Consider the following 18,648-nt stretch of genomic DNA (forward strand, 5'->3'; position numbering starts at 1 on the left):
CCCATGAGGTGGCGCACAATTGGCCCAGTGTCGTCCGAGTTAGGGGAGGGTTTGGCCGGCCGGGATTTCCTTGTCCCATCGCACTCTAGCGACTCGTCGCACTCTAGCGACTCGTGCCTGCAAGCTGACTTCGGTCACCAGCTGGACTGTTTAAGCAGCCTGCCACACATTGGTGCGGCTGGCTTCCGGGTTAAGCGAGCAGTGTGTCAAGAAGCAGTGCGGCTTGTCAGGGTCGTGTTTCGGATAACGCATGGCTCTCGACCTTTGCCTCTCTCGAGTCCATAGGGGAGTTTCAGCGATGGGACAAGACTGTAACTACAAACTGGGGAGAAAAAGGGGTAAAAAAAAGAACGTTGTTACTAAAGTATAACAACAATTTGATATAAAGTCATACCGATCATCAAAAGTATTCTGCCACCTGAACTGCAGGACAAGACAGTGTAGGTCAGTCCAGGGCTTGACATGAACTTTTTTTAGCTACTTGTCCTTCTGACAAGTAGGACAGATTTTTTTTAATTTTTACGAAAGCTCAAGTCACTCCCCAACCCAAAAAATGGTCTGTAACACCATGGGCCAAAAAGGTGACTGAAAAGTGTGATTCAAGGAACCACTTATATAACATTCATTACTATCACTGGTCTTGACAATGGAAGACTGCTGGTCTCTGATCCCATGTATTATGTCTTCTGCCGTTGTGGCCTTGAGCAACGCACTTAACCCCCCACAAAGTAAAATACTGCATACTGGGTGTGCAGGCTTTTGTCCCAACCCTGCTCAAACACACCAGAGTCCGCTTATCAAGGTCCTGTCGATCTGGACATTTTTTACAATGTGGTGTGTTTGAGCAGGGCTGGAGCAAAAGCATGCACACACAGTATCTCTCCTGGAGGATGGTTGGCCACCCTGCAACATTACAATTACCACCAAATAGTTTTTGTCTTTCTAAAATAATAATGTATAAAATAGATGAGAATCCTGGAATGCAGCATGGGTTTCATCAACTGCATGTTGGCCATTTGCGGTTATAGCCTTCACGAGTGCCGGTGGAAAGTTATTTTAGGACATCAGACATGAAAATGACATGAATACATTCTAAATAGTTAACTAGCGAGATAACCGGCCAAACTAAACAATATGTGTTGAATTTGCTATGTAGTTAGTCTGTTGTAGGCTATATCATTATTTTACCTGCTGAGCAATGTCTTTTGCTCTCTCTGTCCTCTGGAAAGGCCCACTGGCACACACCCAGGTGCACAAAAGACTTTTCCAAGATTTTCATTGCTGACCAAAAATGAGCTATAACTGGGCAAGTAACTCACTAAACTTGCAATGAATATCAATAAATGTGCGCACGTAGCAAGGCACACTTTGATCTAAAAAACGCATCTCTAGACTGCATGATTGAAAGACAGTTCGTGCCTGTCAATGCAGGCCTAAATAATTATATTCTAAGGTGCTGTGAGATCTGTCAATGCAGGCCTAAATAGTTATATTCTAAGGTGCTGTGAGATCTGTCAATGCAGGCCTAAATAATTATATTCTAAGGTGCTGTGAGATCTGTCAATGCAGGCCTAAATAATTATATTCTAAGGTGCTGTGAGATCTGTCAATGCAGGCCTAAATAATTATATTCTAAGGTGCTGTGAGATCTGTCAATGCAGGCCTAAATAATTATATTCTAAGGTGCTGTGAGATCTGTCAATGCAGGCCTAAATAATTATATTCTAAGGTGCTGTGAGATCTGTCAATGCAGGCCTAAATAATTATATTCTAAGGTGCTGTGAGATCTGTCAATACAGGCCTAAATAATTATATTCTAAGGTGCTGTGAGATCTGTCAATGCAGGCCTAAATAATTATATTCTAAGGTGCTGTGAGATCTGTCAATGCAGGCCTAAATAATTATATTCTAAGGTTCTGTGAGATCTGTCAATGCAGGCCTAAATAATTATATTCTAAGGTGCTGTGAGATCTGTCAATGCAGGCCTAAATAATTATATTCTAAGGTGCTGTGAGATCTGTCAATACAGGCCTAAATAATTATATTCTAAGGTGCTGTGAGATCTCTCAATGCAGGCCTAAATAATTATATTCTAAGGTGCTGTGAGATCTGTCAATGCAGGCCTAAATAATTATATTCTAAGGTGCTGTGAGATCTGTCAATGCAGGCCTAAATAATTATATTCTAAGGTGCTGTGAGATCTGTCAATGCAGGCCTAAATAATTAAATTCTAAGGTGCTGTGAGATCTCTCAATGCAGGCCTAAATAATTATATTCTAAGGTGCTGTGAGATCTGTCAATACAGGCCTAAATAATTATATTCTAAGGTGCTGTGAGATCTGTCAATACAGGCCTAAATAATGATACTCCAATGCGCTCTGCAGAGATTGGGAGGACAGTGTATAACTCATCGCATTCAGAAGACACTTTGATCCAATTCTGATCCACTTCTGATCGAAGTAGCCTAATTGTTTGATATTGTGATTTTTGCGTGATTTTATTTACTTGTCCATTCGCACAACTTAATCTATAATCTGCTTGACCATCAATTATTTGTACTTGCCCTGGGCAAGTGGACAAGCCTTAATGTCAAGCCCTGCAGTCTGTTCTGAAATATTATTTCTGCTGTTCTGAAGCACAATTTTGCTAGATGTTTTGAAAGTGTATTTTGGAGTGCCTCAGCCCGGTGTCTTTGTGATGGTCACAGTAGAGCAGGAGGACAGTAGGATGGTCACCTCTCCCTGCTGTGGAGCAACATTACATATCACATCTGAGCTGCACCCTCTTCAACCTGCTGCCTCCTCCTGGCACAAAATAGGACAGCTTTAATGACTCATGTCTTAGCGGATTACACAGTCAGAATAGAATTTGCAGATAGAGGACATATGGCCCCCGCAGTGTGTAGAGACAGAGATGGACTGTTGGGATGCACCACTGTGTGTTTGAGACTCACCTGGTCCTCACCTTGTCCAACCTGACCTGAGTCATTACCCATGCACACATTACTGTTACTCAATGTGACAAGGGCAAATGCCTGAATGAACCAGAGGAATCTGAAACCAAAAATCCCTCCTGTCATCTGAAATTATTCAGGAAATATTGTGTCTGTTTTCATTTCCATGTGCCTAGGAGAGGGCTTGTTTTCACTAGAGGAGGACTCTTATTATAATGGGCGACTGACTGGTTTTCACAGTTATGGATTGGTGTAGTTTAGCACTAGACTAGGGCCAAGCACACTATCTGTAAAAGCTGAATATTGCAGGAGGCAAAAGGTATCTCCATATCTGACTGTGTAACACAATTACATTGACTGTCATTAAGAGAAATGTAGATCTATCCTAGTTGTAACGTACAACCGGACTTTAGACAGCAGGGTCTGTTTTGCCAACTAGTTAACAGTTGTGTGTTTACTAGATGGGGGATGGGCTGTAGAGCAACAGGAATGTAGTCTGTAACCAAAACACATGCCAGCAGAGCTAAGCAGATGTTATTAGAGTCTCCAGCTGTGCAGATTCTGTTTGCTCTAATAATCATCAAACAATCCCGATCTGCTAGAGATAAGGTAACCCACCAAGACAACATTTATTGGCTAAATGTTCTCCCAGTCTGAGCAACCAGGAAGACGTTGGGTTAGCTGTTAGGCTACCCTGGGTGGTAGGCTAATTCCTTTTATCTGTTATGAAAACACAGGATTGTTAAGGTAGAATGTTTGACAGTTTGACCTTTGTTGGGACTGAAACAGCCTATTACAGCGTAGTAAACAGTGAGTGTTACTAAGAAATGCCTTCCTCCCTGACCGGGGGTCATGTTTTTTAGGTTCCAGCACCAGCTCTCCTGGATGGGTCCCGGGGTGTGAGTCGCCATGGCAGGGTACCTCCTCGGCCCCCGGTAACAGTAACCGAGGACGACGCCACAGCACGGCCTCCGACAGTGGTGACACGGGCATCGGCACGTCCTGCTCCGACAGTGCAGAAGGTAAGGACTGGCACAGATAGGAGGTTCACCCCTCCACAACACTCTTATACAGCACAAATATATCATTATTAGCAACACAGAGAGAGAGATAGAAAATCTTACTTCACTTCATCCTCTTGCTAAGATTCTGCTGTTATATAAATGAATAGTTCTGAAGCTATGGAAACTAGTTCAACTCTCTCCACAGTGTTGTCCCGGGTAAGGTGTTTCTGAAGGAAAGTAATGATAACAGACATGGAAACCAAAGTAATGTCCTTTTGGCAGTAACGTGGCTAAACTGGCTGGATAACTGGAAGGAATTAAACTGAGATTTAGGGGAGACTCCAAAACCACCCCAATTTCATGGTTTGGGACACACTTTCTTAACTATCCCTGTCTCTCATCCTAGTTTCTAGCTACAGTGGAAGATATGTATTCTTTCCAATAGTCAAGACTACAGCTCTTACATTTGGATTGATTACTCCCTGTATTACTGCATCCTACATCCTAGTCCTTACAGTCCAACTTGAACATACAAGAGGACTGTGGAAAACGTTTGCCTATAAACAAGTCCATCTTGGACTACTAGTTTCCAGTAGCCAAACTTCAAAGCCTGCCCTGTTTGGTGTTGTGGCTTGGCCAGATCAGAGGGTGTTGTCGGCTCTCCACTCTCGTAACCTTCACAGGGCCAGATGTCAGGACCCAGGCAGCTCCTTCTACCATCTCCCTTCCCTTGGGAGCTGGGACTGGGGCTCTCTGGACCGGCCATCAAGCCCATATAACCACTATAACCATTAACAGCTGGCCAGCCACAGTCTGCCTCAGGCCCAGGGCTGCTCAAACAAATAGTCTACATTCAGGTCACTGGGACATTTTGTGGGCTGCGCTGGGGAGATCAGTTTAAGGCCTTGCTTTGTTAGGATCATTTAAACAAGCTCACAGAATAGTTTTGTATTTCTTTAGGAGCTCACACACAGAGAGCTTCAGACGCTGGTGAATGTCACTGCTTTGTGAGAGATGCGGATAAAAGTGAATAGGAGAGTGACTCTCCCAATAGCAGAGCAGAGTCTTCGATTTAGAGACCTCTGTGTCCCACTCGTCCCAGCACACACCCAAACGAAGTGCCATTACCGTGGGAACCCTCCTAGTTAATTAAGACACGAGCAGTCAACAGTTCCTAATTGGTGCCCTTGGCGATGATTGTTGCCCATGGCGATGATTGTTGCCCATGGCGATGATTGGTGCCCATGGCGATGATTGGTGCCCCTGGCGCCAACGTTCTGTGTGTCCTCACCTGCGGAAACACCCAGCTGGCCTACTATTTCAGCACCCAGCAGTTGGCACCCCGTCCTTCTCCATCCTCCCCCCATGCCAGAGGCACTGGGCCGGGCTAAGGCACACAGTCATTCACTCCCTGGAGCCAGGCTGGATCTGGAGCTGCTCTGATGCCCCTGTCTGCCAGCCTGTCTGCCAGCCTGCCTGCCTGTGTGAGCGTGTGTGTGTGTGTGTGTGTGTTGAGCACCGGACCTGTCAGACTCCCATTGATTGCAGCAGCTCTGCTTTTAATTGATCTCAATATCTTCAGTTCAGGAGCCTATCAGGCACCGCAGATGCCCAGAAACAAGGTCAGACTCAGTTCTCCTCTCACTTTTCCATCTCCGCTGCTACTCTTTCGTTCTCCCGGGCTGCTGGCTGACGTGTTAGGAGAACGTGGGATAACATCGACTTGACTTTCAGGATGACCTGTACTGGCTCTTGTATCCTGCCTATTTTAACCACAAATAGTGAATTGTTTTCTTTGTGTATTCTCGTAAACCCCCCTCACTGAATGCCGTAACAACTGGGGGTGTAAATCGTTACAGGCAGAGAGAGTGCTGGAATCAGAATTAGGGCGACTCTGCCATGACAATGGCTGTAATGTCTAAGTGGATAGATCAGGAGCTCTGCTGTCGCCACCTCATTCAGAGGAGACTGTGACCACCCTATAACATGACTACATACTGTAGCTAGGCTAACTACAGACGGACAGAGGCAAGATACGGTTAGATGATGTTCATGTTGTAGGCTCAAGTGGCTAATCCACTGGGCTCTGTGTGCCTGTAAAAGATTCATGTAAAACGAAGGTATAGTCATTAAGGGATGATTGAAATTCTGTTTTTCCTGTTTGTTTTGTTAGGACATTGAACTCAACATTTTGAAAGTTACCTTTTGGCTATTAAACCCTCCGTTTGCTGGATCTCCTGCATTGTACACATTTCCAGCTCATATCAGTGCGTTGGCATTTGATCTTCTGGTAAATCTGACTTTCTCTCCATACAGTTCAAGCAGGGATACAACTAATCCCCTTGTTCTAATATCAACGAATAGCTGCAGTTCAGATGTGGTATTCATGCAACGTTGGTGTTTTTACTCCAAACACTTGGTTTCTGGAGGAGATATTCTGTGCAGACTGTGGCTGTAATCCACACAAAGGGAGGATTCTATTCCGGGAGCCACTGCATAATCACTGCATCAAGCCTACAGTTTACAATTGGCTTATCATCTCTTCCTCCCCATATGACGGGACAATCTGGTTTTACACAAATCCAATCAAAACGTACTGACAGTATACCCACTCAGTACCCCCTATCAAGAGATTGCTATCTTATGCACACTTCAGCTCTTTCTGTCTCCCTCGGTTTTCTTCTGACACAAACGGCTCTATTTCCATCCCCTTTTAACCCAATGAGTCCCACCGTAACCCTGGCGCGTTTTGGACTTCTCACCCCTTTTAAACATTGTGTGTTTGAGCTACAGACTTTTGGCTTGTACCATTGGCTTGGTCTATTTCTTCTGCATCCGTAGATGCATTAGTCTGTGTGATAGACGGAGGCTGAGCTAGAGGGGTGCTTGTGAGACAAGGTGCACGGGGCCAGGCCTTTTTACAAAAATGTCTGTAGAGTCCAAATGATTTGAGCTATAAACTATTAAAAGCGATCTATGGAAAGCTAGGACTCTCACAAACACGCACATGTTTAGCTCTGTGACGCTCACCAGCTACATTAGTCATTAGAAGGAAAGGAGTTCTTCTACACAGTAAATCCCAGGACGTAGTGTCTATAATACAGTAATACGCTCACATACTGTAGTTGCTGTCACAAACTCCACACAGTTGTCACTGACTAGTTGGATATTCATTTCCCAGTGAGCAAACTGTTTCTGTACTTACAGCGTTCATTTGAATTCATTTTGATCAGATTTTTTACTCTGGCAGAACTTTTTTTTGCATTGTTTTGTGTTCTACTTGTAACCCTTGTTGTCCTGAAAAGAAAACACCTCGGTGTGAGGCTAAATATAAGGGTCTGAACATGCAGATAAATGAAAAGTCGATTTTTGCTTGGGTCTCGGGACTGATAGGGTTAACAACGGCATCACCGCGACGCATGCTTATATAACACGCCTGTTTTTTTGTGTGTGTTTAAATGTTGTGCCTTTGGTAACTATTCTCTGCCTGATTCCGGTTCATTAGGAGGTAGGATACAGTGGATGGATGGCCTTCGCCTGGGGGACATTGCTGCATCCAGGTCACTGCTTTTATCCCTGGTTTCTGTTCCATATCCCAACACCATTGACCTCTGATGGAGAGACACCGATGCCAATGACCAATGGGTGCAGCCTAGTAGCCAAAACACAGGCTCAGCTGAAAGGGGCCAGTGAACTCTGTCCAGCCTCAGAATTCCAGACATAATATTAATGTAAATATAGGTCATCCATCCCAGCCAGCATGCTAGGCTGTCTGTCTACAGCGGCCCGCTCGGAGCCATCTGATAGGTGCATGAAGTCAGCTTTAGCTAGTTCTGTATTCAGGGTTTCACATACATGCACTCATCTGAGCCCTGAAAAGTTTAGAATTACATTTAGTGTGTTCTAGACTTCTAGTATTAGCGCTGGCAGGCTTGGATATTTACATCCATGATTCAATGCTTTGGCTCCTGCCTCCCAGTATAAGTGCAGAGATGGAACGTGTTCACACTGGGGTAATGTAAGAGAACTCTGATGAAAGACCCTGTCTGGGTGAATTACTAGGCACATTGGACATTGGTGTAATGGTGCGCTCTCTTTCCCGATTGTGTGAAGTCATCACATTTTTTGAGACCTGCATTTGTAAGCAAGATATATCGGTTATGGTTGTGTCTTCCTGTCCCTAGTTGTAATCTCTGTATCCGGTTGGGTGTCGGATAACCTTCTCTCAAACTCTCTGGGGGACCTGGTTTTCCACAAAACGATCCAATCCGGAAAATTTGATGGAAAAGCCTTCTTGCTGTCTTTGCTCTTCAGTTATAATGCATTGAGCTAAGTATTTGATGCATTGTCTTTCTGAGTCAACCAACCTGTAACGAACGACAGTTTTCCAGACCTATGGAGAATCCAGGAGCCCTTCTACAGAATCTCCCCGTTTCTAAATTAGCTCTCCTCCGCGTGTGACCTAGAACAAGGAGGAAATTCCTCCAGTTTGGAACCAGGCCGCCCCATGACCCTCCTCTCTAATTATACATGGCCGTGACAGCACCAAGCCTCCTCATAATTACCTCTGGGGTGTCTTATGACTTCACCACAGTGGTTTTGGGTAAAACAGGCCCGTCAGACGGTTGGAGTAGCAGGCTGTAAAGCTTTTGATTGGGGGGCTTTGGTGGGGATGTGGAGGGATGGTGAGAGGAGAACATATCGGTTATCAACAGAGTGATTTTGATTCATGTCAACAGTCTGTTTCCTGTTGACGTCTATAATGACTCCAATGAATGTCTGGCGAAATGTTCAGCCAGGGTTAACTGCTCCATGAAAGGTTAACATTTTAGTCAAGACCAAGTGAAGGTCCTCCTGATATCAGACCAGCAGTTGTTTGTGGCATGACATGGACAGTGTAGTAGGATTCCATGCTGCAGTTCCAGCTAGCGTCCTTCTCCAGAGTCCCGAGGTCACTATAGGCTGTGTGTGTACACCACCAGGCTCTCAGGTTCTGATTTTGGCCCTGCGGAGACATCAAGATCAATGGAGTGCTTTACGTAATGCAGGTCGAGCCCAGGCCATTATCGGGGTGTTAGGTTACCATGGAGAAGACAGAGGTTTGGAGAGGCAACCTGAGCTGAGCCCAGTGACTTATGGGCCTGCAATAAACACAGATGTGGCCCAAGACATGCAGGAAGGATTCTTGTCATTCTCCTGAGCACGCCATTAATACTAGAGAGCTTTCATACGTATTGATGAAGCGCTCAGCACTTCCTCCATCACGAAGGCTTTACAGTCAACACTCAACACTGTGTATCAATCGTGGGTGTCGGGTCTATAGCTCAACATGTCTATGTTCCATTCTTCATAGTCCCCCACTCTTGCAAGCCCTTGTATGACCAATTCCATTTCTGTAGAAGGTAGGCCCAGGATAGGCTCACATTGTGGAGGGAATTCTGGAAGCATTGTTCCCAGTTCCCTCTGTTCTTTTAATGGTGCCTAATGCATTTAGGCGGCTCAACCATCCATGTAGATTAGCTGTCTAGAATCCCAGTTTCTAGGAGGTTAGTGCCATTTTGGAGCAAATCTCCTGCTGATCCGAGGCTAGTTACCACCTCCCAGGAGGTAAAATTTGTTTTAGTGTAGATTTGCACCATCCCAGGCACGCTCGGCCAGTTGGGGCTCATCTCATTAATGTTTGACTGTGAGGGGGGTAATTGTGTTAGGCTGGGCCCCCAGATCCCTGCCCCTGTCAACCCTCTAGTCCCTAACACGGCCACTAAACCAGCTGCTCCTATCCCATCTCACTAATGATGGGTTGATGCAGGGCAGGCCACACAAAGCCTTGGCAAGAACCGTCCTTCACTCAAGTTAGCAAGGTTAGAAATTGCGTACCAGAATATAACATTTCCCACTGGATTATATGTCGGATGTAGGGAGTTTAGTCTTGGAAATTAGAATCTAGCCACTTGGAGTTCAAAAAGTCAGCAATGTTATCAAGATTCTTGTTTTGTGTATGCCGAATCATTACTGTTATTGGATCCACTCACATGCATTTAGGCTAGGCTAGGATATTTGGTAAAGGTTAGGCTTAATAGCAGATAAACACATCCTAAATATTTGCATGAGCCTATAGTCCCTGGCCACTCATGCATAAGCAGAAGGGTATTTGTAGCTATGAAGTGCTTTGAAAGGCTGATCATGGCTCACATCAACACCATCATCCCAGAAACCCTAGACCCACTCCAATTTGCATACCGCCCCAACAGATCCACAGATGATGCAATCTCTATTGCACTCCACACTGCCCTTTCCCACCTGGACAAAAGGAACACCTATGTGAGAATGCTATTCATGACTATAGCTCAGCGTTCAACACCATAGTGCCTTCAAAGCTCATCAATAAGCTAAGGACCCTGGGACTAAACACCTCCCTCTGCAACTGGATCCTGGATTTCCTGACGGGCCACCCCCAGGTTGTAATGGTAGGTAACAACACATTCGCCACGCTGATCCTCAACACAGGGGCCCCTCAGGGGTGCGTGCTCAGTCCCCTCCTGTACTCCCTGTTCACTAATGACTGCACGGCCAGACACAACTTCAACATTGTCATTAAATTTGCCGATGACACAACAGTGGTAGGCCTGATCACCGAAAACAACGAGACAGCCTATAGGGAGGAGGTCAGAGACTTGACCGTGTGGTGCCAGGGCAGTAACCTCTCCCTCAACGTGATCAAGACTGAGGGAGATGATTGTGGACTACAGGAAAAAGAGGACCGAGCACGCCCCCATTCTCATCGATGGGGCTGCAGTGGAGCAGGTTGAGAACTTCAAGTTCCTTGGTGTCCACATCACCAACAAACTAACATGGTCTAAGCACACCAAGACAGTCGTGAAGCGGGCACAAAAAAACCTATTCCCCCTCAGGAGACTGAAAAGATTTGGCATGGGTCCTCAGATCCTCAAAAGGTTCTACAGCTGCACCATCGAGAGCATCTTGACTGGCTGCATCACTGCTTGGTATGGAAACTGCTCGGCCTCCGAACGCAAGGCACTACAGAGGGTAGTGTATACGGCCCAGTACATCACTGGGGCCAAGCTTCCTGCCATCCAGGACCTCTATACCAGGCAGTGTCAGAGGAAGGCCCTAAAAATTGTCAAAGACTCCAGCCACTGTAGTCATAGACTGTTCTGACTGCCACCGCACGGCAAGCGGTACTGGAGCGCTAAGTCTACGTCCAAGAGGCTTCTAAACAGCTTCTATCCTCAAGCCATAAGACTCCTGAACATCTAGTCAAATGTATACCCAGACTATTTGCATTGCCCCCCCCCCCAGCACTACTACCACTCTCTGTTGTCATCTATGTGTAGTCACTTTAATAACTACCTACATGTACATACTACCTCAACTAACCGGTGCCCCCGCACATTGACTTTGTACCGGCACCCCCCTGTATATATTGTTATTTTTTACTGCTGCTCTTTAATTACTTGTTACTTTTCTCTTATTCTTATCTGTATTTTTTGGAAACTGCACTGTTGGTTAGGGGCTCGTAAGTAAGCATTTCACTGAAAGGTCTACACCTGTTGTATTCAGCACATGTGACTAATTAAATTTGATTTGAGTTTTTTGTTTTTCAGTCAGCCCTGCTTTCATATGGTAATCCCGCTGTGAGGTTAGGGCTGCATGCTACCTGCTAGCTAGCATATCAGCCATTCCGGTAGCAGTGCGCTAACACACAGTAGCTAGCTAGCGCGGTTAGCTTTAATAGTGTAATAAATAAGTAGCGTTCCTTTGTCCCCTGGCTCTTTCCTGCCTCTTCTGCTCAATAGCTCACTCTCACTCTCTCTGAGCCTCTGTCTTAGATATGGATGAATTGGAGCTAGTTAGTTTCTCCACTTGTATCAGGCTCAGTGCCTGATTTGGCACGGGCCTTCGGATCCTCAAAAAGTTCTACAGGTGCACCGTTGAGAGCATCTTGACTGGTTGCATCACTGCTTGGTTTGGAAAATGCACTGCCCTCGATCACAAAGTGCTACAGAGGGTGATGTGGACAGCCCAGTGCATCACGGGGGCCGAGCTCCCTGCTATCCAGGATCTCTATATCAGGCAGTCAGAGGAAGGCCCGAAAAATTTCCATAGACTCCAACCACCCGAGCCATAGACTATTCTCACTGCTCCTGACCGGACCAACAGGCTCCGAGACAGCTTCTACCCCAAAGCCTTAAGATTTCTAAATAGCCATAAGCCTGCTAAATAGTTAATTAAATGGTTACCCGGACTATCTGCATTGACCCTATCTTGCACATTCACAAGACTATATATACATGTACACACTGTATACACACTCACACACTACACTGACACTCTCACACAAAACCCACACACATCCACATATACACACACACGCATACCGACACAACACACACGCACGCACACACACCCACATACACACACACTTTTACACTAATCATATGCTGCTGCTACTCTGTTCTTTATTTTACTCTTATTTTTTTATCTATTCTAGTCACTTTACCCTGCCTTGATGTATATATCTACCTAAAATACCTCGTAACCTTGCACATTGATCTGGTACTGCTACTACCTGTATATAGCTTCATTCTTGTGTATTTTATTCATCTTGTGTTACTATTTTTCTTTTTATTATTTTTTAACTCATAAGCAAGAATCTCACAGTAAAGTCTCTACACCCGTTGTATTCGGCGCACGCGTCAAATTCGAATTTGATTTGATTTGATTTGCCTGTCGGCGTGTGAGTGAGTGTCTTATCTTTGTCAGCTTTACAGTGAGGGACAGCTGGGCTGAACCCAGCTCCATCTTCCTCCCTCGTCTTCACAGAGAGACGGCTTTGGTCACGTGGTTTTTATGCACCACATGTGACCCGACGATGACTTGGACATCAGCGTTAACAAAGGGAAAGGTGTCCCTAAAGGGAGAGGTGTCCCTAATGCTTTCCAGTCTGGGACTGCTGTTATGGTACCACTGTGGAGGGAATCCAACAGACCTGTTGTTAAGGGGCTCTGTAAATTTTAGAATAGTTTGTGTCTTTCTTTGTCTTTCAGGCTAAGTGAGTGAGCACAGACATTGTCATGTGTTATAGGTGTTTGTTGGCTCCTATCTCTGCACTGCTGGCATTAACACGTATTCTTCTGACTAAATATGCGCTTGTAGGAGAGAATGTATAATTTACCACCTTAAGGAACAGTAACTCAGATCAACCAACAAAAATTGCGAAGGACAATAAGCTACTGTACTAGCTTGCATGCCAACCTGGAGTCGCCATTTAGCTATTCCACAGTGCATGTTAGCATTCTGTTACATTCTGTTATTACATGGTGCTGTTACCGCACAACACTGTTTACCATAAATAATCCTTTAATCAAAACAGAACCCTCTTACACCAATCCTGGACCCTTTCAAGGAACGTAATCCCACCGTGATTAACACCTCATCTAGTGGCTCTTGTAAAACTGCTCTTTGTACATCATCTCATGTTATTAGTAGGATTTATGAGATAAACCAGAGGCCCCCAACTGTTCTGAATCTGTTCTGTAGTTTAGGGGAGCTTGACAGGGCTGGGGGTGGTCTAGTTTATGTATGGATTAGTCAGTAGACTTGGAGTTGAGCCTTTCTGCAGTCTCCAGCGCTGCCCTTTGTAATTAGTGGACCTCCCTAATCTAGAGGCGATGAAATGACAGAACGCAGCTTGTCTGACTGACTGTCAGTCCATACCTGGTACACACACTGTCCATCGTCATCGCCCATATACTGGCTAGTGTGGGTGGCGGGGAAGAGGAATGTGTGTCTGTGATTGGTTGTGTATGGTTTGTGTCCCCTTCTAGCAGGGTGAAGGGGATGGCTCTAAACACTGTCTTCTAAAAGAAGGTTTGATTGATATTCACCCAACGTTTTACCAGCTCCTCCCACCTCCTTTAGGGTTCGCAGGGAAACTAAACTTTCCCTTTTCTCTGTCTGGCAGCCCTTAGCACTTCTCAGTCAGTTTTGTCCATTCTCCACTGTGTGCACTTTCAAATCAGCTCTTCATCTCTTTATTCCCTGGATGCATCTCAAGTAAAACTTCCAGTCAATGTTTCTCTAGCTAACTGAAATCAATGAGGGAATTCCACAGTGACACAGTGTTTCAAGGTACTGTTGCTAATGTAGGCTACATTGTTTCTGTGGATATTTTGGTAACATTCAAGAGAAGTCAGTGGATTCGCCACCCATGTAGATAAAGACGCCCTCCATGCATTTCTAATAGGATAATCTTCCATCCAGAACCGATCTGAGATTTGATTCATTTTGAAGAGTTTAGAGGGAAATCCTGAATTGGGAGCTCGTAGTGTGAGCTGATTATGATGAGTGGAGACACAACCAGGTTAGCACCTCTCAATGGATTACACACACTTCATATTCCTCTTTAAATGGATTGTCTTGTCTTTTAGTCTCACATATTTTCAGAATTATTCCCTGATATGAACATGTGACTGAGATGACACACAGGAAGTGTTCGTGCAAGTCTCCATGCCTGCTTAATTCTGTGTTCCCTTAGAGAGGATCGGCCTGGAAAGCCAATCCTCTGACAGACAGGATGAGAGACCAGACGCCCGTGTCCCAGGTCTTTTCTCCAGACACACAGCCTACTTTTCACTGTGTTAAATTATACCCCTCTGAGGAGGAAGGACGCATAGGAAGAATAATCTATCGCAGCAGGACACTCGCTGGGTTAGGGTCCAGCTGAATGTTTGATAATACACTGAACAAAAATATGAACGCAACATTTATAGTAGAAGTCGACCGATTATGATTTTTCAACGCCGATACCGATTATTGGAGGACCAAAAAAGACGATAACGATTAATCGGACGATTTTTTAATTTTTAATTTGTAATAATGACAATTACACTTATTTTAACTTAATATAATACATCAATCAAATCAATTTAGCCTCAAATAAATAATGTTCAATTTGGTTTAACCTCTACCTACTCAACAGCCAGTGTAATCCCGTGGCGCGTTATTCAAATTCCTCAAAAATGCAAAAACTTCAATTTTTCAAACATATGACTCTTTTACACCATTTTAAAGACAAGACTCTCGTTAATCTAACCACACTGTCCGATTTCAAAAAGGCTTTACAACGAAAGCAAAACATTAGATTATGTCAGCAGAGTACCCAGCCAGAAATAATCAGACACCCATTTTTCAAGCTAGCATATAATATCACATAAACCCAAACCACAGCTAAATGTAGCACTAACCTTTGATGATCTTCATCAGATGACAACCCTAGGACATTATGTTATACAATACATGCATGTTTTGTTCAATCAAGTTCATATTTATATCAAAAAACAGCTTTTTACATTAGCATGTGACTAGCATTCCCACCGAACACTGCCAGTGAATTTACTAAATTACTCACGATAAACGTTCACAAAAAGCATAACAATTATTTTAAGAATTATAGATACAGAACTCCTCTATGCACTCGATATGTCCGATTTTAAAATAGCTTTTCGGTGAAAGCACATTTTGCAATATTCTCAGTAGATAGCCCGGCATCACAGGGCTAGCTATTTAGACACCCAGCAAGTTTAGCACTCACCAAAGTCAGATTTACTATAAGAAAAATGTTATTACCTTTGCTGTCTTCGTCAGAATGCACTCCCAGGAATTCTACTTAAATAACAAATGTTGGTTTGGTTCAAAATAATCCATAGATATATCTAAATAGCGGCGTTTTGTTCGTGCGTTCAAGACACTATCCGAAAGGGTAAATAAGGGTGACGAGCATGGCGCAATTCGTGACAAAAAATTTGTAAATATTCCATTACCGTACTTCGAAGCATGTCAACCGCTGTTTAAAATCAATTTTTATGCCATTTTTCTCATAAAAAAGCGATAATATTCCGACCGGGAATCTGCGTTTAAGTAAACAGACGAAAGAAAATAACGCATGGGGTCGACTCGGGCACGCGCCTAAGCCCATTGTACTCTGATCGGCCACTTGCCAAACGCGATAAAGTGTTTCAGCCAGAGGCTGCCTCGATATCGTTCAGCTTTTTCCCGGGCTCTGAGAGCCTATGGGAGCCGTAGGAAGTGTCACGTTATAGCAAAGATCCTCAGTCTTCAATAAAAAGAGCCAAGATGAAACACAACTTGTCAGACAGGCCACTTCCTGCATGGAATCTTCTCAGGTTTTGGCCTGCCATATGAGTTCTGTTATACTCACAGACACCATTCAAACAGTTTTAGAAACTTTAGGGTGTTTTCTATCCAAATCAAACAATTATATGCATATTCTAGTTTCTGGGCAGTAGTAATAACCAGATTAAATCGGGTACGTTTTTTATCCGGCCGTGCAAATACTGCCCCCTACCCTAGAGAGGTTAAGGATTCACATGTGAGGCCATGTGCTAAACAGAGTGAGTAAGGTAGTATAGTAAACAACCAAAGATTTCAAGACTAAAAGCGGTGAAAGTAGTAGCCTACAATTAAGTAGAATCTCCAGATAAAATGGACATTATCTAGTCCCTGGCCTATATCCTAATTTGACTTTGGTGCAGGTCATGTTGTTCTTCACATTACCGTCTCTGGTAAACACACACTATATCAAATAAAATCAATGTTTATTTGTCATATGCACAGGATACAGAAGGTATAAACGGTACAGTGAAATGGTTACTTGCATATTTGCGTATTTACATAAGTATACAGACCTTTTACTCAGTACTTTGTTTTTGCACCTTTGGCTGCGATTACAGCCTCGAGTCTTCTTGGGTATGACACTACAAGCTTGGCACACCTATATTTGGGGAGTTTCTCCCATTCTTCTCTGCAGATCTTCTCAAGCTCTGTCAGGTTGGACGGCGAGCGTTGCTGCACAGTTCGATCAGGTTTAAGTCCGGGCCACTCCTGCTTTGCCTTGGCTGTGTGCTTAGGATCGTTGTCCTGTTGGAAGGTGAACCTTCTCCCCAGTCTGAGGTCCTTAGAGTTCTGGAGCAGGTTTTTATCAAGGATCTCTCTGTACTTTGCTCCGTTCATCTTTACCTCGATCCTGACTAGTCTCCCAGTTGTTGCCGCTGAAAAACATCGCCACAGCATGATTCTGCAACCACCATGCTTCACCATAGGGATGGTGCCAGGTTTCCTCCAGATGTGATGCATGGCACTCTACCATAAAGGCCTGATTGGTGGAGTGCTGCAGAGATGGTTGTCCTTCTGGAAATTTCTCCCATCCCCACAGAGGAACTCTAGAGCTCTGTCAGAGTGACCATCGGGGAACTTCAATGCTGCAGACTTCTTTTGGTACTCTTCCCCAGATCTGTGCCTCGACACAATCCTGTCTGGGCGCTCTACGCACAACTCCTTCAACTTCATGGCTTGTTTTTTGCATGACATGCAATGTCAACTGTGGGACCTTACATAGACAGGTGTGTGCCTTTTCAAATCATGTCCAATCAATTGAAACATCTCAAGGATGATCAATGGAAACAGGATGCACCTGAGTTCAATTTCGAGTCTCATAGCAAAGGGTCTGAATACTTATATAAATAAGGTTTTTCTCTTACATTTTTTATAAATTTGCAAACATTTCTAAAAACCCTTTTCTGCTTAGTCGTTATAGGGTATTGTGTGTAGTTTGCTGAGGATTTTTAAATATTTTTTATACATTTTATAATAAGGCTGTAACATAACAAAATGTGGAAAAAGTCAAGGGGTGTGAATACTTTCTGAATTCACTGTACAGATAATATTACTACACAGATCATACACGCAACGTTAGCTAGCAAGCCAGCAAGCTAACGTTCGCTAGATATTTAGAAGTACACTTTAACTTGCAATGAAAATGATTTTCTGTCAGCTAGACTCTTACTTGTATACATGGATGAACGCTTCACGGCAGCGTGTCTTTTCTGTTTGGTTTGTAGCTAGCTACAGCTTGTTTGGTCCGTTGTGTCAAGTCACTCCGGTTCACACTGACCGTGTGCAGGAAGTAGTCCTTTACAACTTTTCCCCACTGATCTTTGTTGATAGCACCTGCTAAATTCAGGGTAGCATTGTTGTTGAGAGCAGTAGCAACACTTTTGAAGTTCTCCATGGCTAACGTTATATCTTTCAAAAAAAGCCACAGTAGAAAGGATTATCTACACATAGTGAACAGCTCATGTTATAGACAGAAGCATGCTACGTGGCAGACCAATCCGAACTCATCTCTCGGCATGTCCAGACCACCCATTATCTCAGCCAATCATGGCTAGGGGGAAGGTTCCTGGCTTTTTCCATGATTAAACCAACTATTCTCGTAATTTAACAATTGTATTTGTATTTAACAAGTTTGTTATTAAGGCACATGAATGTTCACATGTTCCAGAAGGCATTTCTTCTCAAGAAATGCATTTAAATAAAAAATATATATATTGCGTTCTCATATCGTGCAACATACAGCTTCTTGAAACGGGTCACAAATGATGTAAGCTATGATGGGTTTGATAGCTGTTGTGGTGGGTGCACTTTAAAACCCAGTGTATGATGGGGGGGGGCATGGTTCTTTCATTCATCAATCTGCCCCAGCTTCAGGGCCTTTCTGGGGGACATGAAATCATGACCCCACCCTACCTGTCACTCAGAACCCCCAGGGTAGGAGGTGGAGCTGGCACACACACACACACACACACACAC

The 18,648-nt window shown here is 44.2% G+C and overlaps 1 protein-coding gene across 2 annotated transcripts in view; it reads left to right on the forward strand.

Moving 5' to 3' along the window:
* Nucleotides 1–18,648, forward strand: part of LOC106571383 (centrosomal protein of 85 kDa-like) — an 83,065-nt gene that overhangs the window by 11,846 nt on the left and 52,571 nt on the right. For both annotated transcript variants that reach the window (XM_045695691.2, XM_014144405.3), the window contains exon 2: nucleotides 3,817–3,975. In XM_045695691.2, the coding sequence (XP_045551647.1) occupies nucleotides 3,817–3,975 (159 nt within the window). The remainder of the gene's footprint in view (nucleotides 1–3,816; nucleotides 3,976–18,648) is intronic.

The sequence above is a fragment of the Salmo salar genome, chromosome 15 (genome assembly GCF_965601325.2).
Source record: "Salmo salar chromosome 15, fSalSal1, whole genome shotgun sequence".
In the NCBI taxonomy this organism is placed as follows: domain Eukaryota; kingdom Metazoa; phylum Chordata; class Actinopteri; order Salmoniformes; family Salmonidae; genus Salmo; species Salmo salar.